Genomic DNA, 27,158 nt, shown 5'->3' with positions numbered 1-27,158 from the left:
AAGCCACACAAGATCCAGACTGTGCACTCGGGGAGACAGAGACCTGAGGAGGTAAATTGCAATGGTTTGCTCCAGGTGTGGGCGAAGGGAGGGGCTGACTTTCCGTGGGATCTGGAAGACTCTGCAGGGTGGGAAGTTTGGAGCTGGAGCCGGCAGGATGCAAAGCAGCTTGTCAGAAGGGGAGGGAGGGGAGAGCAGCCTAGACAGACTGAGAGTCAAGTGCAACCATACAGCTCAGGGGGAAGAAATGACAGGGCCGTATTCATTCTACTGTAGTTAGTCTTTTTTTTACTTCGTTTACGTAGAGTAAGGGGCACACATATTTCTGCCTGTTATTTCTTCCAGGCTTTTTCTCTCCCACCCCCTCCTTGCCTAGGACTCCAGCTGCCCATCTGTTCGACCGCTTGCTTTCATTTCACAGATCACTGGGGCTCTGTTATTTTCCTCCCCCCGCCTGCTCTCTTTTAAGTTTGGACAGCTCCTGTTGATGTGTTTTCAAGCTCACTGAGCTTTTCTTTCAACCATTTAGATTTTCTCTTATAATCTTTGTGGTCTGGAGTTTGTTGTCTCTCTTTACAACGTGTTGACACTTGTTTTGGAACAGCCAACACAAGTACACGCAGGACTTTTTTTGTTTGTTTGTTTAATCCTGTCCAGGATCTTATCATGGTTTATCATCTTCTCATGATAAAATGTTGCATTGCAGATCAAGTGTGTTAAGGTGTCTACAGCAGCTTTAAACTAAAGTTAGTTGACCCCTAACGTCAAGATGTGACACTTCTAGGGTCTCTGCTGAATGCCTTAGATGCTCATTGACATCCCACAGCTGTGTCCAGTTGGAACCTCCCTCCCTCCCCGTGCTATGAGAACTCTGGAAATTGTTCTGTTTATATCTTCACGGCGGTTTTGGGGTTTTGCTTTTGCTTTCGGACCGTCCTGGTGGAATTTCACTTTACGCACGCAGCGCTGAGTGCTTAGCTTCGGACCGAAGCTAATGCACACTTTTGCTGCACAAACCATAGCTGCTTCCACTTTCCTAAACTCTGAGACCGTCAGCAAGCCTCTGCTTGAGTTTCCCTCCTTGTATCCGGAAAGTGTCTTTAGACAGAATATTGGGACAATCACAGGGCTTCCCTGATTTGTTTGCCTTCTCTGCCTGTTGTCCAATGTCTGAATTGTCTCACATATTTTTTAGGGTCTCGATTATTTCATGTATTTTACCTAATTTTCTATGGTTTTAAATTTTGTAATGTTTATTTATTTTTGAGGGGCGTGGGAGGGGCAGAGAGAGAGGGAGACAGAATCCAAAGCAGGCTCCAGGCTCAGCTGTCGGCACAGAGCCTGCCATGGGGCTCGAACCTATGAATCGCGAGTTCATGACAGGAGCCGAAGTTGGACACTCAACAGACTGAGCCACACAGGCGCCCCCAGTTTTCTTTTTTTTTTAAGTTTATTTATTTACTTCTTTTTGAGAGAGAGAGAGAGAGAGAGAGAGAGAGAGCACAAGCAGGAAAAAGGTAGAGAGAGGGGGAGAGAGAGAATCCCAAGCAGGCTCCATGCTATCAGCTCAGAGCCGACGCAGGGCTCGATCTCAGGAAATGGAAGATCACGGCCTGAGCCGAAATCAAGAGTCAGACGCTTAACCGACCGAGCCACCCAGGCACCCCTTTTGTCCAAGTTCAATGTCAGTTACTTTGTCTTGGCCAAAAATATAAGTCAACTCAAATTTCATAGATGGGGATGCCATGTAAGTATCACCTTAATTAAGACCCTGCAAGGGTCATTGTCGCTGATTTCCAAGCAGTATCACCTCTCAGAGGTAAATTGCCCACTTAATTTATTTCAATTCATTCCTTCCTCAAACCCTTAACTGAGCCCTTTGTACTGGCCACACCGTGATGTACAGCAGGTACCAGAGGGGCAAGTTCCCTGTGACTCCTTTAATTTTGCATCACACAAAGAAATGTGAAATTGTAGCCATGGTAAGTATCTCACTAAACAATTAACAGTACTGTAAAAACGTTTCGAGGGGGGAATTTTCCTCATCTGAGTGCCAGAGAACTTCCTTAAGGGTATGACATGACATAGGACCTAAACAGTAGAAAGAAATTAATGGGGGGGGGGAGGGCAAGGAAAGTTTGGTGAGGGCAGCAGGGCACAACAAAGATTACCTGTGAGGATCAAAAAAATGGGGAAAACGGTTGGACGCAGCAGTCCCGAGCAAGGGGCTCTGACATCTGAACTAAAGTTAGAGGGGCCGGTGGATCCCAGGTTGTGCAGGCTGGATGGGACACTGGTACCCGCTCTGGAAAATGGGAGGCTACTGGAACACGTGAAAAGAGGTAAGCGATGTGTCGGCATGGAGAAAGAGGAAGAAGGACGGAAAAGATGAGCCCTGGGCTTGAATAACTAGGTGAGCGGGAGCGCCGTGGACGGAGATGTTCAAAGAAAGTCTCAGTTGAAACTTTTACTGGGAGACGGGGTTTGGCAAACCGTGTGAGTTCAGTTAGGGTCTTACTGAGTTTCAGGTTCATTTGTGACATCAGGAGAAAGTATCGAGTAGGTGGTTAGAAATACAGAGTCCGTGGGGCGTCTGAGTGGCTCCGTCGGTGAAGCGTCCGACTGCGGCTCAGGTCACGATCTCGCGGTTTGTGAGTTCGAGCCCCGCGTCGGGCTCTGCTCTAGCAGAGGATTGGGATTCTCTCTCCTCCTCTCCCTGCCCCTTCCCTGCTCATGTGTGCTCTTTCTCTCTCACTCTCTCTCAAAATAAATAAATGAACATTAAAAGAAACTTTAAGGGTGCCTGGGTAGCTCAGTCGGTTAAGTGTTTGACTCCTGGTTTTGGCTCGGGTCGTGATCTCACAGTGCACGAGTTCGGGCACCCTGTCTGGCCCTGTGCTGGCAGCATGAAACCTGTTTGGGATTCTCTCTCTGCCCCTCCCCCCGCCTTTCACACACACACACACACACACACACACACACGCACACACACAATAAATAAATAAACTTAAAAAAGAGATACGGAGTTCGGAGGAAAGGTGTGGGCTGGGGATTAAAAATAATACGCAATTTGCTTTTCAGTCATGAAGCCCCGGGACTGATGAGATCAGCGGAGGTGGAGAACAGAGCAGAGGCCGGGCTCGAGACAGAAAGCACAGAGGTGACTCAGGAGGAGGAACAGAGCGAGAGGAGAAACGCAGGGGAACGTGGTGTCACAGAGCCACGGGGAGGGACTGGATAAGAAGAGGGGTGTGGCCTCCAGTGTCAGATGCTACCGGGAAGGCAGCTGAGGTGAACCCAGACGTGTTTGCAGGCTGGTCCCGTCTCTGTGGACCCGGAGGCCAGACTGGAGTGGGCCAAGGGTGAGCGGAAGTAAGACCATGAGGACCGTGAAGGATCCGGGCCGGGATCCGAATCACAGCTCGTGAGGATTCGGGCCAGGATGGGGAGGACGGAGCTAGAAGGCAATGAGGGGCTGAAGAAAGGTTTTCGCTGGGCTGATGGCGGTGGGCCATTCGTCCCAGCCGGGAACGTGTTTAAAGGCCGATGGCACGGACGTAGTTGAGGGGGAGCGTTTTAAGTACGGAAGAGAGAGGTGTGAGGGCCCCGGGACGGACATACGGATGCTCTCTGAAGTTTGGAGAGGGGTGGAGGGGAGGAGTGAGATAGGTTCCTTTTCTGAGGGTCCTGCATGGGACGCAGGAGACGAGGCGGTCTGACGTGTGTGTGTGTGTGTGTGTGTGTGTGTGTGTGCACACGCACACGTGCATTCGTGGACGGCGAGGAATCCATCGAAGGAAACGGAAAAGACTGAGCTGCGCCCTCTAGTCCACGGGAGGGTGAGGTGACCGTGCTCTCCTGCCAGGCAAATAAAAATTGGGGACTGGGGATTCACTGCGGACCAAGCTGCCTTGCTGAGCCACGGTCTGTCCAACATTTGGCAAAGAAGGAGCAGACGGGTGGGTTCTTCCAGGTCTGGGGCCTCGCCAGGAGTGTGCGTCACAGGGAGGGTAGGGTTTTACAACGGAATGAAGCCCTCAGACAGTCGAGCTAGCTAAGGAGGCCGATGAGGACGGGGCAGGGGGGCGGGGCTGAGGGCCATGCCATCTTTCCCGGGAACTGGAACAGCTTTGTGCTTGAGGATGAGCTGGGGAGGTAAGTCGGAGCCCAACAGAGAAGGACCTCGAACAACAGGTGCTTGGCCTTTCCTCCCAAGGTCAGTGAGGAATCTGAGTAGCTGAGGGACACGTGAGCTTTGTGGCTAGAAAGTTCCCCCTGTCTGCAGTGTGGTTGAGTGACCGCAGCTGGGAGCCAAGTGGGGAATTGAGCAGGGGAGAGAAGGTGAAAAGTGGGGGGGGGGGACGGAGGGGGACAGGAGTGGGGGATGGGGAGAGGCCAAGTGTCAAAGGAGGTTGGATGTCAAGAGCCGAATGAACAAGCTTCTGTGAAGCTTTTCCTCAAGAGCATAAGGATCTCCCCCTTGAGACCCATGGCCACAGACCCCTTTGAGGCCACCTCCCTGGGGCTCAGAGAGGAGCAGCCGCTTGCCTAAGGTCAGGGCCATGAGGGGCCGAGACATTTACTAGTCGACTGCCTGGCGGGGCTACTGGTCAGGCCGGTCTCCCCTGCTCAGCCCGCGACTTGGGACACAGAACCAATCTCCTCTGGCAAGGCCATGTCTGCTGATGGGGGTGTGGATCCTCGGCCTTAGCAGGTGCCCCGAGAGCCCCGCCCCCACCCGCACCTGCCTCAAGAGGCCCCTGCCTCTCGTGTGGCACCTCATCCCTGGGCACGGCTGGTCTTCTCATCCCTCAACCCCTCCCTTCCCACAGTCAGGAAGATCCAGGGACAAGCCTGCGCTTCACCTTGCTTCCAAGTGGGGAAGGCAAAATCACAACAGCAGCCACCCGGGGTGGGGGTTGGGGGGGGAGCAGCTTTGACCTCATGCCCTCCGCGGGCCAGACACGGCTCTGGGTGCTATACAGACACTCTCACTTCTTCCTCGGAGCCATCCTTCTTCACAGATGGGGGGTTGGGGAACACCCTGGGAGCGAGGGGGGGCACCCCGGGAGGACACGCGGCATAGCGGGGGTTGTGCAGGCCTCTGGTTCCAGGACAGCCTCCGGCCTGGGGTTTCCACCTTTTTTTTAAGTTCACTTATTTTGAGAAAGAGAGAGAGATCGCTTCTCGGCCTTTTGGCCAAGATCAAGTGGAGAAAGAGAGAGAGAGAGAGAGCACAAGTGGGGGAGGGTCAGAGAGAAGTAGAGACAGAATCTCAAGCAGACGCTGCAATATCCCCGCAGAGCCCGATGCGGGACTTGAACTCACGACCGTGAGACCGTGAGACTCATGACCTGAGCTGAGATCAGGAGTCGGACGCTTAACCGACTGGGCCACCCAGGCCCCCCCCGGGGTGTCCACTTTTTGAGGGACATGCCAACAGATGCCTGGGGCATGAGGTGGGCAGCCATGGAGAGCTGTGATCGTGTCCTCACAAAAGGGACCAAGAATATCTGGAGGGTTCTCTCAGGGGTAAGAGGGCGCGTCTGGCTGCGACGATTGGGACTGTACCATCTGGTCTCACTGTGTTACTTTCCAAACGATAAGCCTGCGAAGCAGAAACAGCAAAGCGCGTGGGATCTGAGATTGTGGCTTTAAGACCCGGCTTTGAATCCCAGACAGAACACGACCCAGCTGCGTGGCCTAAATCACACAACCTCTCTGAGGCCTGTTTCTTTGTTTGTAAGACAAGGACAACAATAATATCTGCATCAGGGGGGTTGCGAGAGGCAGCGAGATTACGCGAGAGCTTTGTTCACCGTCCAGCGTGTCCCAGTTCTATCGCGAATGGGGACGGGGTGTCGCAAGGTCTCTGATTCCAGGCTGGACGCTCGGCTTACCTTCCCTCGGCGGTCCTTTCCTCTCTTGCAGACTTGTTTCGTCACAAAATGGCCTCTCCCTTTTATCGACTTTTCCTGGTCGTCAGCGTCTGTGCTCCGGTCTACTGTGTGCCCCCATCCAGTGGCCCCTGCCCTTCCCCCACAAGGAACAGCGCTACCGCCTGGGTATCTTCCAGCAACACCAACTTTGCCTTCCGCCTCTACCGGAGGCTGGTTTTGAAGACCCCGGATCAGAACGTCTTCTTCTCCCCGCTGAGTATCTCTGCTTCCCTGGCCACGCTCTCCCTTGGGGCCCGCTCAGCCACCAAGACCCAGATCCTCCAAGGCCTGGGGTTCAACCTCACGCACGAGCCGGAATCCGCCATCCACCGGGCCTTCCGGCACCTGCTCCACTCGCTCAGTGTCCCCGGCAAAGGCCTAGACTTGAGGATGGGGAGCGTCCTCTTCATCCAAAAGGAGCTGCGCCTACAGACAAATTTCTTGGACGACGTCAAGAGGCTGTATGATTCGAAGGTCTTTTCTACAGATTTCTCCAGCACTTCCACCGCCCGGAAGAGAATCAACAGCTATGTGGAGAAGGAGACCAAAGGGAAGGTTGTAGACTTAATCCAAGACCTTGACCCTCTGACGGCCATGGTCCTGGTGAACCCCGTTTTCTTTAAAGGTAAGGCTCTGGAGAGGCTGATTTTGATTTTAATGTTGTTTCTTTTTACCCCCAGTTGAATAAGCAAACTAGACAAGCCCTAGACAGCACGGTGAAGTAAGGGGAAGCCTGAGTTTGAATCAGCTGTGTCACAAGCTGGCTGCATGAGACCTCCTGTTCCCTCTGCTAGCTTTAGTTTATCAATTACGGTGGCGGGGGGTCATTCAGCTCTGTGTCTGGATAGCCTGATTATGCGTCCTGAGAGGCTGACCCTGGCCTCCGTGGGCAGCCCAGCAAATCCAAAGGTGAGAGCACTTTTATAGGTGGATGTGTAGACTGGCCAGTGTACGGAAGTGTAGACAGGCCAGCTTAACTGCCATTCACACCCCCTGGGCAAATGTCTCGAGCTTTACAGTTTGCAAAGACACTGTGCTGCCACAGAACGGACAACGGCTTTGGTGTCGGACAGCCCTGGGTTTGGATTCCACCTCTACCCCTTACTTGCTCCATGGTCCCGGGCATGTGCCTAATGTGTGAGTCTGTCTACTAACCGGATGGGTGATGATACAGCCAACACCATGGGCTTTTGCTTCTGCTGGTGTGCTGGACACTCAGGGCTGAGTTATCATGGATGCCATTGTATCATCCCTCCCTGCTTCTCCTCTCTCTCCTTCCCTTCCTTTCTCCCTCCTGCCGTCCCCCCACCCCCCATTTATCTTTCCCTCTATCTACCCGCTCACCTTTCCACCCATTTCTCCATCCATTCTGCAAGGAGGGAGGGGAAGGAAAAAGAATCAATATGCCGTGAGCCCCTATTATGTCCTCTGTGCTTTATCTACGTTGTTCATTTAACTTAATCTTATTTTCTTCTTGAAAAAAAGTCACACAGCACGAAATTCGCTATGTTAAATTGTACAGTTCAGTGGGTCTTGTTTTTAGTATACCCACAAGGTTGTGCAAATACGTCCATACGTGACTCCACAACATTCCCATCACCTCTCCGTGAGCACTCACTCTTCATTTATGTTCTTCCCCAGAAACAAGAATACACTTTCCGTTTCTATAGTTTGCCTCTTCTGGACATTTCATATAAACAGAATCCTATAATATGTGCTGGGTTTCGTGGGGACACAGTTTTCAATTCCTTATACCAAGGAGCATGCTTGCAGGATTGTTTGGCAAAAACATGCTTGGTTTGGAAAGAGACCGCCAAACTGTCTTCCAAAGTGGCTGTACCATTTTCGCGTTCACGCCAGCGATGTGTGAGAGTTCCTGTTGCTCCACAGCCTTGCCAGCACTTGGTGTTGTCAGTGTTCCAGATCCGGGCCATGTGAATGGGTGTTTTGTTGATATCTCGTTGCTGTTTCAATTTGCATTTCCCCGGTGACATATGACATGGAGCATCTTCTCATCTTTATCTGTCACCTGCCTCTCTTCCTTGACAAGGTATCCGTCGAGGTGGTTAGCCCACTTTTTTTAATCCAGTCATCTGTTTTTCTCATCGCTAAGCTTTAAGAGTTCTTAGTATATTTGGGATAACAGTCTCGTATCAGGTGCATCTGTTACAAATATTTTCTCTTAGTCTGTCGCTTGGCTTTTCATTCTCTTAACATTGTCTTTCACGGAGCAGAAGTTTTAAATTTTAATGAAGTTTGGCTTACCAGGGATTTCTTTCACGGATTGTGCCTCTAGTGTTGTATCTAAACATTTTTTGCCGTACCCAGGGACATCTAGTTTTTTTCCTATATTATCTTCTACGTGTTTTATGTTTAGGTCTGTGGTCCGTTTTGAGTTAATTTTTTTTTAATGTTTATTTTTGACTGAGAGAGAGGGGCAGAGCGTGAGTGGGGGAAGGGCAGAGAGAGAGGGAGACACAGAATCCGAAACAGGCTCCAGGCTCTGAGCTATCAGCGCAGAGCCTGATGCGGGGCTCGAACTCACGAGTTGTGAGATCATGACCTGAACTGAAGTTGGTCGCCCAACCAACTGAGCCACCCAGGTGGCCCATTTTGAGTTAATTTTTTATGAACGATGTAAAGTACGTGTCCAGATTCTTCTTTTTCTCTTTGCATACAAATGCTAGTGGTCCCAACACCATTTATTGAAAAGACTATTTTTGCTCTATTATGTTGCTTTCTTTTGCTCCTTTGTCAAAGATCAGTTGGCTATATTTACATGGGTCTGTTTGTAAGCTCTCTCTTTGTTCCATTGATCTAGTTGTGTATTCTTCACCAATACCACACTGTCTTGCGTACTACAGCCTTATAGTAAGTCTTGAAGTTGGTTAGTGCGAGTGCTGCAACCTCGTTCTTCTTCAATAATGGATTGCCTATTCTGGGTCTTTTGCTTTTGATATAAACTTTAGTATTAGTTTGTTAATATCTGTAATATAACTTGCTAGTATTTTGATTGAGATTGCATCGAATCTATAGATCATGTTGGGAAGAATTGACATCTTAACAATATTGAGACTTTGTATTCACGAACATGGAATATCCTTCTATTCATTTAGTTCTTTGATTTCATTATCTGAGTTTTGTAATTTTCTTCATATAGATCTTGCATGTATTTTGTTAGATTTATACCTAAGTATTTTTTTGGATGCAAATGTAAAACATATTATGTTTTTAATTTCAAACTCCACTTATTCATTGCTGGCATATGGAAAAGCAATTGACTTTTGTATATTAACCTTGTATCCTGCAACTTTGCTATACTCCCTCATTAGTTCCACGGATTCTTTTGTTTGTTGACTCTTGGGTTTTCTACATAGATGATCGTGTCATCTGCAAACAAAGTTTTATTTCTTCCTTCCCAACCTGTATACACTCTATTTCTTTTTTCTTATCTTATTGCATTAACTAGAACTTCCAGTAAAATGTAGGACAGGAGTGGCAAGAGGGGACATCCTTGCATTATACCTGACCTTAGTGGGAAAACTTTGAGTTTCTCACCCTTAAGTATTATATCAGCTGTGGGCTTTTTGTAGCTATTTTTTTTTTTATCAAATTGAAGAAGTTATTCCTTTATTCCTAGTTTATTGAGAATTTTTATTATGACTGGTGTTGGATTTTGTCGAATGCTTTTGCTTCATCTATTCATATGATTAATTTTTCTTGCTTAGCTTCTTGATATGATGGATTGTATTAATTTATTTTCAAATGTTGAACCAGCCTTACAAACCCGGAAAAAACCCCATTTGGTTGTGGCGTATAATTATTTTTATACATTATCGGATTTGATTTGTTAGTATTTTGTGCAGGATTCTTATATCTGTGTTCATAAAAGATACTGGTCTGTAGTTTTCTTGCAATGTCTTTGTCTGATTTTGGTATTAAAGGAATGCTGGCTTGATAGAACAAATTAGGAAGTATTTTCTCTGCTTCTATCCTCTGAAAGAGATTGTAAAGAATTTGTATAATTTCTTTCTTTTTTTAAATGTTTTTATTTACTTTTGAAGGAGAGAGAGAGACAGACAGAGCATGAGCAGAGGAGGTGCAGAGACAGAGAGGGAGACACAGAATTCGAAGAAGCCTCCAGGCTCTGAGCTGTCGGCACAGAGCCCGATGTGGGGCTCGAACTCACGAACTGTGAGATCATGACCTGAGCCGAAGTCAGACACCTAACCGATTGAGCCATCCAGATGCCCCTATAATTTCTTTCTTGAGTGTTTGGTAGAATTCACTAGTGAATCCATCTGGACCTGGTATTTCCTATTTTGGAAGGTTTTAATGATTGCCAATTTCTTTGATAGATATAGACCTATTCACATTGTCTATTTATTCTTATTTAAGGTTTGGAAAATTGGAATATTTCATCTCAGTTATCAAATTTGTGGGCATAGAGTTGTTTGTAGTATTTCTTTATTTTCCTTTAATGTCCATAAGATCTTTTTCAGTGTCCCTTCTTTTATTTCTCATATTAGCAGATTGGCTTTTTCTTGTGCATGGCCCATACTTTCTTTTTATGCCTCATATCTTTTTGTAAAAGCTGGATTTTTAAAATAATGCAATGTTGCAGCTCTGAAAATCAGATTTACCTCATCCCAAGGATTTGTTGTTTTTGTTTTTTGCAGTAGTTGTTTCTTGAGTGACTTTTCCGAACTAATTCTTTAAAGTCTATACTTTGTCATGTGTGGCCACCAAAGTGTCTTCTTGGTTAGTCAAGTGGTTAGTTATGACTGGGCAGAGATTTCTTTTTTTATTGTTTTTTTTAATGTTTATTTATTTTTGACAGAGAGAGAGAGACAGAGCATGAGCTGGGGAGGGGCAGAGAGAGAGGGAGACACAGAATCTGAAATAGGCTCCAGGCTCTGAGCTGTCAGCACAGAGCCCAACGCGGGGCTCAAACTCACAGACCGCAAGATCATGACCTGAGCCGAAGTCGGACGCTCCACCTACGGAGCCACCCAGGCGCCCCCTTGGGCAGAGATTTCTTAAGTGCTTGGACCAAATAAATCTCCTAGTCTTTGCTGAGGACTCTTGTGTGCATGGTGGGGTTGTCATCAACACTCAGCCAGGCAGTTTATAACTCTGACCCAGTCTTCACTTTCTATTTCTGCAGACCCTCAAGGTCAGCCGTAAGTGAGAACTTACAGCCTTCTCATATTTTTTCTCAAATACTCACACAGCTTTACACATGCATGAAGCCTCTAAATGCCCAGGATATAATGGAGCTTTCCAAAGCTCCAACGGACATCTTATGCCTCAGCTTTTCCTTCTAGAATTTTTTATCACTTTGTTGTTTGCCCCATCTGTTATCCCCACCCAGGCAACCATAAAACTAAAACATTTGTCTGTAATTGTTTCTAGCAAAAAACTTCCAGCCCCCTGGGGAGAAGGCTTTAATCACTGACTGTGCACCAATCAACGTTGGAAGTGAGAGCTTCCAGTTAACTATCTGACGGGTCAAGTGATAATAATTCTTCGAAAATGAGTCTTTGAAAGACCTCCAGGTCAATCCCTCTCCCAATGGTAGTGGGAACACAGGCTGCTATTTGTCAAGGCTACTGCTGAGCTAGAGAGTAGAGGACAGGACTGGCACAAGTTAAAATAACCACAAAATTGACTGTTCTTTCTGAAATTCGGCCATTTGTCTTGAATGAACACTCTCTAGGTTGCTATAAGGCTTTGATTAATTTCCAGAATTCCAAAGAAGTTGATTCTGAATATTTTTGCCAGTTTTCCTTATTGTCTTTAGGGAAGGGTGACAATGCAGAGGTCCTTACTCTTGTCGTTTTTGCAGACGTCACCCCCCACCCCTACCCCCAGCCTGTCCTGTTAACCTTTTTGACTAGTTTATTGTTTGCCTCAAGTGTTATCTACTGCCCCCGGCAGCTGCAAAATGTATCACTGCCTGTGACTGCTTTTGACTAATTTCCTCTGAGGAATAGAGTTTTTTGCATTGGTTGAGCTCCAAATCAGATCAAGTACAGACAGTTCTGCAAATGATGCCTCCCAGGGAAGCACAGGATAGGTCAAATAACAGTGTTTAGGGATTGAGGCTTTGAAAGGGTTCCAGCCCTATTTTTTCCCTCCTGGGGCTGCCAGGTTTCTGGATTTCACTGGAAATGCACACTCTTGTTTTTCAAGTCTCCTGAAGAGTTAGGACATGGGGAATGGAACGAGGGCAAGTTAAAATACCCCAAAGTTCACCTTCTTCCCAAGATTTAGCTGCTTCACTTGAACAAACCATTCCCTAATTTGCTGAAAGAGTTTGGTTAATTTCTAGAGTTCTAAGAAAGCCCATTCTGATCACTGTTGGCAATTTTCCCATTGCTTTTACGGAGGACAGAGTTTTCAGAGATCCTTACTTCATCATTTTTGCTGACAGCACTTTGACACAAAGACCTCTCTTTTCTCTCTGTGCCAGCCAAGTGGGAGAAGCCCTTTCACCCTGGATATACAAGAAAGAGCTCTCCGTTCCTGGTGGGCCAGGGGGCCACTGTGAAGGTCCCAATGATGCACCAGGTGGAACAATTTGCTTTTGGGGTGGATCCGGAGCTGAGCTGCTCTGTACTACAGATGGACTACAGTGGCAACACCGTGGCCTTCTTTGTCCTCCCTGGCCAGGGCAAGATGAGGCAGCTGGAACAGGCCTTGTCAGCCGGGACACTGAGGCAATGGAGCCTCTTACTCCAGAAGAGGTGGGAATCTGTGTCCATTTCCAGACTCCTGGGGCAGGTGATGGTGTACACCCAAGCATGGGGCAAGGGATGAGGACGTACATCCGAGGGTGGCAGCTGTTGAGTAATCGCTCCTGCCAACTGAGCGGCAGCTGCACGCTGGATGGTGAACTTGGTGCCGTGCGTGTGTGTTCCCACTTGAACTTCACAGTCACCCGACAGGTGAAGAGCACTGGAGCACCGTCACCCCCACCCACACGTAAGGAAGTCGAGGCTCTGAGAAGGGAGGTGAATTGCCCACAGCCACGTAGCTAATATGTCCTTGCGAAGCTGTTCCGTCATGGCTAGCAGAACTCACCCTATCAGCCAATCCAATATTAAACTCCATGGACTGATTCCATAAAAATAAACAAGCAAAGAAAGCATTGATGCTCACCTATAAAATGAGAATCATGATATTACTGAGCCCATAAGTTGTTGAAAAGATAAAACGAGTTACTATGCATAAAGTACATAGCTGATTAGTTTCTTTCTTTTCCTTTTCCCTTTTAAGTTTTGTATTTTATTTTTTATTTTAAGTTTATTTATTTAGTTTGAGAGAGAGAGAGAGAGAGAGAGAATGAGCTGGGTAGGGGCAGTGAGAGAGGGAGAGAGAGAAAGCATCGGGCTCCACACTGCCAGGACAGAGCCCAACGCGGCGCTTGAACCCACGGACTGTGGGATCATGACCTGAGCCGAAATCAAGAGTCGTTTGCTTAGCTGGCTGAGACACCCAGGCATCCCAGATTATTATTAGTTCTGTAACCATTATGGAGAGTATCAAGAGGATGTTAACCATAAGATACAAAGGACTATCAAAGCCTTACATACAATCTCTTAGCAATATTTTCTTGGCATCCTTGGCATCATTCCCAGGTGCCCACAGTCCAAGAAGAGAGAAGACAGGGTCAAGATAACTGTAATTTAAGAAAGACAAAGATCAATGCCCAGGGGGAGGCAGGCAAAGTGCTAAGGAGCTTCAGAGCAAAGAGAGATCACTTTTAGCTGAGAAGGAAGAAGGCTTCAAAGAGATGGTACATTGGAGTCAGGAGCATAGGACGTGGAGGGATGGACAGGACATAGAGGCTGAGGCAGGGCACTTTTGGCAAAGGAAACAGCCCTGGCAAAGAGGTGAAGTTGGGAATTAAGGAACACTGTAGTATCCTTCAGAGGTTTCTTCTCTTTTCTGACTGCAACCAGGGCTGGACAGAGGAGGCAGCACGGAGGCTGGGGCAGGGGGCGGTTCATAAAGAGCGGCAGACAGAGCAGGGAGGAGATGGCCAGGCGGGTGCTGGAGAAGCAAGAGGGAAGAGAGAGCTGTCCGTTGTGATGATGCCCGTCAGTGAGGACTTGAGTGTCCATCCAACACTTTTGTGCTTTCATTTTTGTGACTCACCGAGTACATGACCTTGCACAAAGCACTACAAGTAAGTTTTGACATCTTTAAAATGGAAATGACTAAAATTATCTGGGACGATGCCTGGCGCATAGTAAATGCTCAGTAAATTCAGGCTGTTCATTCTTGGTTCAGGGAAATTATTGCTGAGGAAGAAAAACTTATGTTGACCTGGAGGGATGTGTTATCCCACGCAGTAGCCACTAGCCCCCTGTAGTTATATAAATTTAAGTTAACTAAAATAAGTAAAACAAAAAAATGTTTTCCTCCCTGGCACTAGCCACATTTAAGCCGTTCGATATAACCACGCGTGGCTAATGGCTAAAATGTGGAACAGCACAAACAGAGACTGTGTCCACCCTTGCAGAAAGTTCTGTTGGACTCTGCTGCTCTCAGGGGTTAGCAGAGTTTGTCTCAGGAGGGGCTGGGGGTGGGGGATGTGCTGGGCCAGGGACGGCAGACACACTTCCATCACTGCCTGGTGTCCCCCATTGGTCTCTGCCATAGGCTCCCTCTCTGGATCCCCGTGTATTCTCTGTACCTTCCTTCATTAGGGTCCTCCCTTTCATCTCATTTATCTCCAGGGCCAGACTTGCCCCTAGATAGGGGGCTTTACCCCCAGAGCAACCTGGGTTGGTTGTCTGCTTCGGCATCAGCCTAGAGGAAGAACAGAGTCTCCCAAAATGCCACCTAGAAGCAGAGATAGAGACCAAGGGGCTCGTGACCTCACTTTTTCCTTTTCTCCATCTCTGCAGGTGGATAGAGGTGTTCATTCCGAAATTTTCCATTTCTGCCTCCTATGACCTGGAAACCATCCTCCCGAAGATGGGCATCTGGGATGCCTTTAATAATAATGCTGATTTTTCTGGAATCACAAAGACAGACTTCCTGCAGCTTTCCAAAGTGAGTTGGTCCACGAGAACATTTGCCTGGGCAGGGAGAGCGGGAAGAGTTTCCAGTACCTGGCTAATCGAGCTCTCACATCTCACTGATAAGGAAACGCAGACCCTGAGAGGCACAGTGACTTCTCTGGGGCAGAAGTTGGGCTGAATTTCATGGCCACCAGGCCTGTCTGTGGCTTTATGGCCATCATACCTCTGATACACAGGCAACTTTTATCCCTCTTCAAACAAGTGTCCCTAAGGTCCAACCACACAGTTCTGTGAAAATCAGTCCTGTCTTGGGAAAGTAACTCTGCTCCCTCGATACCCATGCAGATAAGCAGATGCCCCCTGGCATTCGACCTCGCCCCTGAAGCTTGGGACTTCCCACTGCAGTCAAATTGGCTGCCCATGGGCCATTACTACCCTGCAGATGGGTTGTGTGTGACCTCTAGTATTAAAAAGAAAGAGAGCCAACTTCTATCATGTAGGATATTGTACCTGAAATTATAGATTTCTGACCGTCTTGAAACAAATCTCTGAGTCCAATTCCCGCACGGCAACAGTGAGCCCAATGCCCTACATAGCACCCATCAGCTGGAGCTGAGCTGTGAGTGTCCCTTTTAGTGAGGGTGCACCCTCCAGGTCCCCTGTGGGCTCCCTGCTCTGACAAGAGGTCTCCCTGTCTAGTCCTTGTCTGCTCATGGGTTTCTGATCCCCAACTTAAAAGTGTATTTTGATAATACATCATAATGGTCAGAAGCGTCCCCGGGTCATGGAAGGGGAGCTTTGTCATTGGCGTCCAGGGAAAGAATACGGAGGTCCCAATGGAATACGCTGGGCGTGATGGTCCTTTTCCCATTACGTGTTTATGGGCACATCTGAACAATAATGACTGTCATTTCTGGGAGTCCTCAGGCCCCCCTGAAGCTTGGGAGAACATGAGCCCCAGGGTAAGTCTCTTTCCTAGGAGACCCAGAAGGGATCCAGCACTTAAAAACACCTCCTTATGTCTCCAGGGCACGCATGCAGCAACACTCCCGCACACATACTTTGTGTGATCTCCTTTCATTCACCCAATGACCTTGTGGGATATACACCATTATGATGACCCTTCCAGAGATTTGAAGAGTGAAGCCTGCAGCATCTAAATATCTTTTGCAACAATAAGTGGCAGAACTGGGAGTCAAACCTGGGTCATTTCTGGTGTGAATCTCAACTCCACGCTTAAAGACCAGTGGACTGGTACCAATGACAGCCGCAAACCTAACGCCAGGCACCTGGCGTATATAAGCTTGAAGCCCCTCAAGGGGGGGCATCGCCATTCCCAGGCAGAACCCCAAAGCTCAGTTAAGTAAAGGTGCCCCTCCCCCGGGGACCACTGACGTTTGTTTTTCCCCTGGCAGGTTGCCCACAAGGCTGTGCTGGATGTCAGCGAGGAGGGGACCGAGGCCACAGCAGCCACCGCCACCAAGCTCATAGTCCGGTCAAAGGACACCCCCTCTTACACCGTCATCCGCTTCAATAGGTCCTTCCTGCTGCTGCTGACAAACAAAACCACAGAGGCCATTCTCTTCCTAGGGAAAGTTGAAAATCCAACTAAATCCTAGGTGGAACTATCCTGCTGGCTGAGTACAGGTTGAAAATGTCCAGGAAATAAACCACGTTGTGTGATGCTCCCGGTGTGACTTTAGGACGTGTCCCCTCCCGCTCTGAGGGTCCATTTGACCCTGGCAGAGCTGCATTTTCTTCTGGGATGCCGCTTTTAAGGCTCAACCATCAGATCCGCAGAGATTGGGGTCTCAGACCAAAGCTTGAGACCCAATCAGTGCTCTACAAATCCCACCAGGTAACTAGCTTCATGGATGTTTCTGGTTGGCCTATTCCCATTCCTCGGAGCCCCTGGGCATGGAAATATGCAGGTCAGTCACCTTTGTTGAAAAATTAAAGTAATAAACTCAACAAGTCTAAAGCGTGAATTCAGCCAAGAACACTGCTCCCGCATGCCCTCAGGGCCCTAATCTGATAATGGTTTATCCGTTAACTCCCAGTGGCCAGGGTGCCACGACGCGATAGTTCAGCGGCTGGGTGGATTCATTCATCCATTTCAACAAAAACTCACTGAGGACCTAATACGCACTAGGAGTGAATCAGACAGACAAGGTCCCTGCACTCCTGGGCCTAGACGGGGGTGACAGTCCACAACCGAAACATATAACCAAACCTATAAATAAACAAACCATGGAGGCTTCTGGGTGGCTCAGTCGGTTAAGCATCCGACTTTAGCTCAGGTCATGATCTCGCGGTCCGTGGGTTCGAGCCCCGCGTCGGGCCCTGTGCCGACAGCTCGGAGCCTGGAGCCTGCTTCCGATTCTGTGTCTCCCTCTCTGTCTGCCCCTCCTCTGCTCATGCTCTCTCTCTCTCTCTCTCAGAAATAAATAAATATTAAAAATTTTTTTTAATAAAAAAAAGAACGATGGAGGCTGTGAAGGCAGAGAATAGGGTGATTGCAAGAGGGGAGCGGAGCAGAGGAAGTGCTTCTGTGAGCACAAAGCCTGAGTCAACAATGCGTAGGCATGCTGGGACAGAAGGAGGTCCTTGTGACTGGCATGGTAGAACCGAGATCAGAGAGGTATAGTGACGTCAGCGTTGTTGGCCGAGGATAGCGGTCTGGGTTTCGTGGGGGCGGGTTCCACTAAACCAGTTGAGTGTCTCAGACAAGAAGTTGGAAGGCTAGTGTCTGGGTATGATGACCTCTCTTGAGTGGGTGCCATGGTTCTCCAGCCAGGCTTTGTCAGGGCTGGCTGCCTTCTTGGCTCTAACGCTGTCACACACGCGCGCGCGCGCACACACACACACACAGACAGAGCCCTCGGGGTGTTCAGCCTCCTCCTTGCTGGCTCCTGGAGACAACGACCAGGCTCTCTTACTCTGAGTCCCGAAAGCCTCATGTGGTGCAGTGGGCCACAGCAGCTCCAGGCCGAAACAACCTTTCCATCCTTCCCTGCTTTCCTCCGGACAGGCCGTTCTGGCTCCTTCTACCTCACCTTTCGTCACCAAGGGTCTCTCCTGCAGCCTCTACGGGAACACCCATGCCCATCAGATCCAGAGACCTCTTTTTTTTTTTTTGGTGGGGGGGGGGGGGGGGGGACTGGTGCCTCACACGACCTCAGCATGCCAGGGCCCTCACACTGGCTTTTCTGAGCCCTTTTACACAGGAAGAGACAAGACAGAAGGGGGTTATGCCGGATAGCCGGAGAGAAGCTCCGGGGGAACCCCCTACCTCCACACTCCCACAAGAGAACAAACAGGAGAACAGAGAGCGGAATTAACCACAGGGCCTCCCTGGGCTGCACGACAACCGGGACCAAAGCCCAGTTCTCGTGGTGGAGAATATTCTAAATATCTTCCTACCGGGGACTCCCGCACTGGCTTCCACCATGCTGCCTGTCCCGAACCCTGCCACACGCACAGGGCTCTGCCCACGAAACCACGGTGCTGAGCCACTGATGCTGTCCTCTGAGGAGCACCTGGGGAGGAACCGACCCCGCGCACATGCACGCAGGAAGTGGCAGGCGTGAGGAACCGGGGAAAGACGCATCTGCCCTGCCCAGCTTCTAGCTCTGTGACCGTTCGGAGCCCCCAGTCGTCAGGGCGGCGGAGGGCGGCCGGCCTCCTTCCCCGCAGCCTCGCCCCCAGGTGGCCCACGACAGTGAAAGCCGACCTTGGCAGCCTTCCTGTGCCCGTTCACACTTGTATTAGCCAGCAGGGGCAAGAACGGTCATAAAACCGATTTTGCCAGCTCTCGGCTCTCTCTGTAGTTTTTGTTTTTTCAGACGCCCACCCCTTGCATTTGTTCTGAAACACGTGCAAGACTCGCCCTCATCAAATATGGCAAAATGGCAGCGGCCCCCGGGTGGCCCAGCCGCTTGAGCGTCCCACTTGGGCTCAGGACATGATCTCACGGTTCGTGAGTTCGAGCCCCGCGTCGGGCTCTGTGCGCGGTGCTCGGAGCCTGGAGCCTGCTTGGGATCCTGTCTCCTTCTCTCTCTGCCCCTCCCCACTTGTGCTCTGTCTCTCCGCCTCTCGAAAACAAATAAATGTAAAAAAAAAAAAAATTTCTTTTTTAAAGGTATGGTAACATGGCAGGCGCAGACACGGCCGCCTTTAAGAGAAACTGGATTACCTGCAATTCCCAAGAAGAGAAGGCACGTCCACCACGCAGGGCCACATGCTGGAGCCCCAGGGGTGGTCGGGAGGCAGAAGGAGCAAGGGGAAAGACGGACACGAGCCTTTATCGCTATAGTGCGGAGAAGCGGTTCGGTGGGGACAACACCCCATTGGGCAGGAGCCGAGGCACAGACGTTGAGGACGCGGCTGGCGGGTTCGTCATCAGATTCTCGTGTGTCGGCGAAAACGCAGCCTCCCCGCGGTGGGGAAGAGCTTCAGGTGTTAGTCCGACCCATGATTTAACGATGCCAAATCAACTTCGGAACATCAGGAATGATTTTTTACAGAATTGCGTGAAGGCTTCCCTCAGGGCAGAAGTAACAATATTCCAAAGGCAGATTCAGAGAACGTGCTCGTCAGAGCCAGGTGACAAAACCCCATGAAAACATCTAAAGAAGCAAACAATAAACAAGCTCAGAATCTTGAGTCCAGGGACAGAGGTACCCATGCAATATTTCTAGCCAACCCACACCTCTGACAGTCCGGCCAGTTCATGATTGGAAAATCACTTTGTAAAAAGTCATCCGTGGGCTTTTATCAGTGTTGATTTTGTTTCCAGAGAGCAAGAGCGTGAGTGTGGGTGGGACAGAGAGAGAGAGAAAGAGGCAGTCACTCCATGCCCAGTGCAGAGCCGGACTCAGGGCTCGATCTCACCACCCTGGGATCATGACCTGAGCCAAAATCAAGAGTTGATCGCTTCGTTGCTCAACCACTGAGCCACCCAGGGGCCCCTCACTAGTGTTGATTCTTAATCTAGTGTTCCAGATCAAACTAGTTGATTCTAGCTAGCCAAATCTTGAAGTATGGAGTATGGGTTTCTGATTAGAATCTTTCAAACGCTAAGTATCTGTACCTTCCTGTATCCTGTATCCTTCCTGCCCTGTATCTTCCTGATCTGCCAGGAGGTTGACTAACTGCCCCCAGAATGTAAGTAAAAATAATTACCAGTTCCTTCCTGTCTGTGCTGGAGTGTCTTAAAGGGCTGCATAGCTAGTAGGTCGGCAGAGCTCCCAGCAGCCCCCGGGCCATCTCAGTTTTCCAGGTGGGTATTGCTTCCCCACCTGTGCTGCCATCCGGGTGAATGAGCAGAGGCTTCGGGTCCCACGAAGAGCTGCCTGCACCATGGAGTTTACCATCCAGAGAGGAGGCGGGGGAGACATCGCCAGTATGGCGCCTCAATATGGCGTTTCTCTAAATTCCAGGACTAGGAAGTGAAGCTACTGATGTGGCCAAAAGGACCGGCTTGGTCTCCAGCACTGAGAAGTACGGTGTAGTCATCCCAACTGGTGCCGCCGCCCCTGGGGCGACTGGTGGCCACCCCTGTGCCAAGGCAGACGGAAGCTGTTCCTGGGGCTGTGGCATCGGTGACCTCGCAGGCAGGATGGACGCAGCTCAGAGACGGGGGGGGGGGGGGGGGGGGGGGGGGGGCAGGGGCGGAGGAAGACAGAACTCAAGAAAAGAGGATTTCATGAGGTTCCAGAATCCCAGCCCCACCATCGTGGAACCACGGGACCTTCAGTGCCTTAGGGAATCTCTTTGGGCTTCACCCTCCTTGAAAACACTCATGGTGCCTGCGTCATTGGGTTGTCATGGCAGTAAACACACAGGAAGTGCTTAGGACAATACCTTGCAAATTGTTGGTGCCCAGGAAGTGTGACCTGTAAAAGTCGTTGTGCTCATTTGTTACCCATATTGGAAACCTTTCAAAAAAGGTGTCCTTTTCCAGCTCAATTCCCAGCTGAGAGCCCAGAAGAAAATTCAGGCATTCCCGCAGAATGTTGCCCACCACCCGCCCCCCCTCCATCCCCTGAAGCATCGCTCACACTGTGTGGCCAACATCCTCTGTCCCACTCAGGTCTCAGAACCATCTACAACTTTGGCTCAGGTCATGATCTCACCCTTGTGGGTTCAAGCCCCACGCCCGTACCCGTAAAAGTTTGCCTACCGCCTATTGAGTCCAGGGCCCGCTTACCGCAGAGAGGAGATCTCTGGTCAGGGGGCTCTGGGTTGGGAGCACGGCTGCGGTGTCAGGCAGATGTGGGTGTGAGTCCCCAGCTCCGCTGGGGGACTGTGAAGTCACTGAGCGTCAGAGAGGTCGGTGCCCCCTCTAAAATGGGGGCAGTAATAACAGGAGCGGCCTCGCACGTTTGTTTTGGGCGTTAGGTGAGATACTGCAGATCGGGGGTGCGACGCCTGATTGCAGATGAGGGAGCCCCGCACACGGTGCCATTCGGCGCGGGGATAACCACTGTTCCTGTACGACACCACAAGGGGACTTAGGGAGGGCTCGCTCCCCAAGCAACGGAGCAGCTCCCCAAATGGCCCACCTCCTACTGGCAGAGGAATGGCCCTGGAAGGGAACGACGGCTTCTCTATGGAGAAGACAGAGTCCCCCGGGGGAATATAATACACTCGTGTGTTCATTTACGGAACAGTTGTACACCCATTTGTACATCCTGTGGGCCAGGATGAAGGAGGCAATCATATTATGTACAGATTTCTCCAACAAAGTTTTCACAGACCACCAGGAAATGAACCAATGTATTTTGCAAGCCAGCATGATATGCGAGAGGCGAGAACGTGGTATTATGGGAGCCCACGGAACCTAACTCTGCCTGGGTGGAAGGACAGAGAGGTGGCTGTCAGGAAAGGCTTTCTCAGGGAGAGATCAGAAGTGAATCCTGACGAGTAGGTAGGAGCTGTGTTAGCCTGAGAAGGCGGAGAAGTGGGGTTCCGGGCAGGCAGAACGGCACGCGCTAAGAAAAAACCTGGTTTCTTTGCTTCTCGGCAAGGATTTGGTCCGGCTGGAGAGCAGAGGCCCGAGGAGTGAGCGGTGAGATAGGAAGTTGGCCGTCAGCAGAGGCACATCATGAGGGTCCTGGGAGAAAGGGGCCACTGAAGGCTTTGGAGTTGGGTAAGTGGCCGGTTCCATACCAGACTGGAGAATGCATGGAGGTGGCTCCCCTGCAAACAGGGGGCCAGCGACGAGGCAGAAGACATGAGCCATGAGGCAGGTAGTAGAGAGACAAGGGCCAGTGGGAAGCCAGGACCAGCGAGGAGGCACTGTAGAAAAGGAGAAACACAGTGACGCCCAACAGGAGGCCAGCCAACAGGCAGCCACACAAACAAATGGGACTCAGAACAGAGACCCAGTTCTGGAAATCAGGGCATGGGGAACGGGGAGATTCTAGCGCACAAGGGCAAAAGATACCTGGGGACCAGGCATCAGAGATTCCCCAATCAGGTTGGCCACCAGGGGACTCCGAACCCCACAGAACATCATCAGCCAGGAGGGTGTCACGGATGAGGTGCCCGCTGTGTACGTGCATCATCTCCTTGAGCATGGGCACTATTTCCTCCACGACGGATGAGGAAGCCAACGCTCCGAGAAACGACTTGCTCGAGGTGGCCCCGTAGATGCCAGCTGGGGCACTGGCGCTCACCTCCAGCTCCATGTGACCCCCAGGCCCACCATCTTTCCAACAAAGCCTGTTGCCACTGCTCATCTTTTTTTTTTTCCTAACAGCTTTATTGAGCTACTAATGTGCATACCATAAAATCCACCCATTGGCCGTGTATAAGTCCATGATTTTTAGTCAATTCAGCCTCACTTCAACCCAGCTTTAGAACATTTGCAACAATACTAAAGCCTGTCCTCAAGCCCCTTTTCGGTCTGTCCTGGCACCTTCTTTCAGCCCCAGGCAACCACTGATGTGCCTTCTCTCTCTAAAAATGTGCCTTTTCTGGATCTCTCGTATAAATCGAATCCGACAGTGTGCAGGGCTCTGAGCGACTGCTCTCACCCACTATAACGCTCTAAGAGTCCGTCCATGCTGTGGCTGGCGTCGTGTTTTGCAGTCCAACCAGCAATGAGCGAGAGTCCCGGTTTCTCCACATCCTTGTCAACCCTTGGTATTTCCTGTCTCGTTTATTACAGCCCTTCTGACACGTACGTAATACCATCTCACTGTGGGTTTAATTTGTATTTCCCCAATGACTGGTGATGCTGAGCACAGTTGCGTGTGTTTATTGGCCATCCTCTTTGGTGAAATGCCGATTAGAGTCTTTTGCCCATTTTTAAGTTGGGTTATTTCTCTTTTTATTATTATTTATCTGCTCTGAAGTCTCTGGCTGCAAAGTCCGGTGTCTGGAGACCCTCACCAGCAGTGTCCTATTGACTCCTTTTTTTCCTGAGTATGGGCCACCCTTTCTTGTTTCTTTGCATGTGTTGTGATTTTTCTTTTCTTGAATACTGGACATTTTAGATAATATAGTAACTCTGGATTCTGAATCTTCCCACCTGGGGAGATTTAGTCATTTACCTGGATGATTTGGTTTGTTTGTCGACTTAGTAATTTGCCTGGACGGACTCTGTAATCTGGCCACTGATGTTTTTTCTGTTTTTCTTGTCTTTATTTTATATATAAGCCTGACTCCTAGAGGTCACCCCTGTAATTGTGTTGCTTATCGTTCAGCCACATATTGGTTAGAAACTGTGTTCAAACACCTTGAGCCAATAAAGCTTCCACTTCCTGCTGATGGATCTGTACGGAGGCTGGTGAGCCCATTTAAACCTCAGGCAGCCCTCAAGTAGCCCCCAGATTGTACATTCTACTCTTCTCTCTCGCTTCTCCCTGGACCGGGGAGTTATGTGTAGCTATGTGTAGCTTTCACCTTCTCTAGTCTCTGTTGGGCACACGAAGGGCCCCCACCCCACCCAACCGCCTGGGATATGAAGAGGGCTCATCAGGCCCCCAGTAGTGGCCACAGCTCTTGGGACTCCCTGTTGAACCTCCTGCTACTCCGCTGGCCTATTTAGTGCCCCCAACCCAACCACAGACTAGCAGAACTCCCGCCCCCCAACAATCCCACCCCCTGCACACACACACACACACACACACTGCTCACCACCGAGATCGTTGCTTTAACAGACAACGTACCAAATCAAGTGGTTTGACCACCCACCACCAGATCTGGGTTGGGGGGAAGCAGCCCCAGACAAAAATGTCACAGACTCACTCTGTGCTTCCTCAAAATTCCGTACTCTTCATGAATGAATGCTTCTGTTTGCCACAGGCCTTTGGTAGATCACGAGAGCACAGAAATGGTTGCTTTTGACGATTGTATCCAGCTCTTTAGTTGTTACTGGGAAGAGGATTCGTAAGTGGTTTGTCTCCAACACGCCGGGAGTGAGTTCCTTCTACACTCGGAATGACCCTACACACATAGCCTTGATTCCCCACCCCTACTCCCAGGCGCCCCCACCATACATACCCCACCACCTAGAATTCCCTCTTCAAACTTCCCTGAGGATGTGTAGACTCCTGTGTTAATTCTTAAGACCTAGATGAAAGGTAGCCACCCTCTGCTGATGGCCCCAGGTCATTCACTGGGTCCTTCTCTACCCTAAGTAGATGTTTGCCGAAACTCTGCCTGAGCAAATTCATGGCCAGTAACACAAATGGCCCCGTAACCATTAATTTGCTCATTGGCTCAGGGGGGGACTGATGCGCAAGGAAGAAAATAACGTAAATGATTCAGTTGTGGTTTGCTTTGGACAGTATTTGAACATGATCTGTTGGTCATTAATATTAACTCAGGTTTATCCATTCCACTGCCCCAGCGGCCATATAAATATGGCACAGGCAGATGCAAAGAGCTTGTGGCAACAGCAGGTTCCTCTGGAAGGTAAGCCACCTTTCTCTTGGGGACAGGTTCCACCTGACTGTGTTTTCTTGCTCTTTTTTGCCATGTTTCAGGTAGTACCTGCCTGAGGGAAGACAATGGAAGATCCAGCGTAATAAGCGCGTGTGTGTATTATTCGGGGGTCTCCTCCATCCACTGTTCCCCATCCCAGAGCCCCCTCCCGTTCCCTGGCCTCCTCAACCACAGTGTCCTCCACCCTTCACCGCCCCATCCCCCCTTCATACGAGGCAGATGAAGAAGGCAGTGAAGGATGGGGGCTGTTGGGGCAATGGGGGTAGGGCGTGGGAGATGGGGGGCCATTGCTGGGGGTTGGAGGGGACAATGAGGGCGTAGGGCAGGCTGCTCAGGGCCAAGAGTCTGGTTGACAGGGACCAGGGCACACAGGGCTTCTCTGCCACCTGAAGCATTTGTACTCCGCCCCCTTGAGGCTCACGGGGAACCGGGGAGAGGAAATGATGACTTCCACTTTGGAGATCCCACTGTGGCCACACGGTGGCCGGAAGGGTCAGTGGGGGGCAAGACTGATTGCTGAGATGGCCTATTGCAGTCAGCTCGGGGGCTGCCGTAACGAAACACCACAGTCCGGGAGCTGGAACAACACAACACAGCTCTGAAGCCGGAAGGTGACATCAGGCGGCCAGCAGGTTGAGTTCTGGCAAGACCCTCTCCCTGGTTGGCAGGTGACCGTATTCTGGCAGTGTCCTCACGGGACCGCACTTCGTGGGAACATGCGCGGGGCCGGCGGCCGGTGTCTCCTCTTACGTGGGTCCTAATCTATGACCATACCTGAGGGGCCCCCGTGACCCTGTCTGACCCTGACTGCTTCTCATAGGCCCTTCCTCCAAATAAGGCTTCAACAGGAATTTTGAGGGACGTGAACCTTCGTGCATAGCAGATGCTATTTCAGGAGCCGTGACAAGAGATGCGAGTGGTGACAGATCACCAGACACGTGCAGAAGACGTGGACCCCGTGTCCAGAACAGCGCTAGAGACTGTGGAAAAGGCAGGGAGGGAAGACATGGCTCTGCTCTAAAGAGGTTAGACTCAGGGCATGGCTCACACCTTCTCCCTTCCCATTGGTGGTGCCAGAAACCCCACCGTTAGGGCACCCTGCGGATTTCAGGCCTGACCTCTGGCCCCAGTCAATTGTGGGGGGCACACTTGGGGGCCAGAGAGAGGCTTTTACCCTGGAGAGGGGTTGGGGCAGTGGCCATGAAGACGGGGTGGGGGTCTACGAGAGGTGGCCAGGGTTGCCCGAGATGACCTTGGCAGGCCCTCAGTTCAGTTCATGTCCGAGTCACCTGAACCCTACCCGGGCCTCATCTCAGAAATCACACGGGCAGCCCTGAGGCCAGATCTGGCCTCCATCTGAGCTAGGTGGTATTAGCAAGTGCTTTTGGTAAGACTGAATTTTTCACGCAAAAATCTAGATTCCCGGGGCACCTGGGTGGCTCAGACGGTTAAGCCTCTGACTTGGGCTCAGGTCGCGATCTTGCCGCTTGTGATTTCGAGCCCCGCGTCAGGCTCTGTGCCGACAGCTCGAAGCCTGGAGCCTGCTTCGGATTCTGTGTCTCCCTCTCTCTCTGCCTCTACCCCGCTCACGCTCTGTCTCTGTCTCTGTCTCTCTCTCTGTCTCTCTCAAAAATAAATAAATATTAAAAAAAATTTTTTTTAACCTAGATTCAGAAACAGAAAAAAATCTGGCACCGCTGACCCAGCAACTCCCACACGGAAGTCACTTTGCCACAGTCCCCCCCCCCGCCCCGCTCCTCATTGCATCCCCCTTGCCGACATTGCCTGGCTGTGTTTCTCGCCAGGTCTCTGCAGGCATTTGAATCTATACTCTTTGATTTATCTCTCTTCTTGGTCCTTCTTTTTCCAGACTTTGTAGGGCTTTGTCATAAACCTTACATTAAAAAAAGAAGAAGAAAGAAAATAGAAAATAAGGGAAGGGGAGGGGGAGGGGAGGGGAGGGGAGGGGGAAAGAAGGAAAGAAGGAAGGAAGGAAGGAAGGAAGGATGGAAGGAAGGAAGCAAGGAAGGAAGGAAGGGAGGGAGGGAAAAAAAAAAAAAAAGAAACCCCAGTGCACAGTGGTGCTCAAAATCCTATTAAGTCATAGTGACAAGCGGTTCTAGGACCACGATGGGAAAGTGACTTGCATAAGGACCCACTTGCAGTACAGGTCAGGGGCAGAACTGGATCTCTGTCATCAGGTCACTTACCTTTAACGTGTCTGAAG

At 50.2% G+C, this 27,158-nt stretch overlaps 1 protein-coding gene across 4 annotated transcripts; it reads left to right on the top strand.

Annotated features, from left to right (window-relative positions):
* Positions 1–16,945, top strand: SERPINA9 (serpin family A member 9). 4 transcript variants are annotated; one of them, XM_042944199.1, is made up of 5 exons: positions 1–51; positions 5,932–6,564; positions 12,415–12,688; positions 14,858–15,005; positions 16,390–16,945. In XM_042944199.1, exons 2-5 carry the CDS (start codon positions 5,949–5,951, stop codon positions 16,591–16,593), a joined length of 1,242 nt encoding a protein of 413 aa, XP_042800133.1. In that variant the 5' UTR covers positions 1–51; positions 5,932–5,948; the 3' UTR covers positions 16,594–16,945. The 4 variants fall into 4 exon arrangements, with proteins under 4 accessions (XP_042800133.1, XP_042800131.1, XP_042800132.1 ...); XM_042944197.1 differs by lacking the exon at positions 1–51 and adding an exon at positions 3,053–3,362; XM_042944198.1 differs by lacking the exon at positions 1–51 and adding an exon at positions 3,053–3,372.
* The last annotated feature ends 10,213 nt before the right edge of the window (positions 16,946–27,158 follow it).

The sequence above is a fragment of the Panthera leo genome, chromosome B3, assembly GCF_018350215.1.
Source record: "Panthera leo isolate Ple1 chromosome B3, P.leo_Ple1_pat1.1, whole genome shotgun sequence".
NCBI classification, from domain to species: domain Eukaryota; kingdom Metazoa; phylum Chordata; class Mammalia; order Carnivora; family Felidae; genus Panthera; species Panthera leo.
The sequence above is the reverse complement of the archived record's forward strand: the minus strand, read 5'-3'. Positions and strand labels throughout refer to the sequence as shown.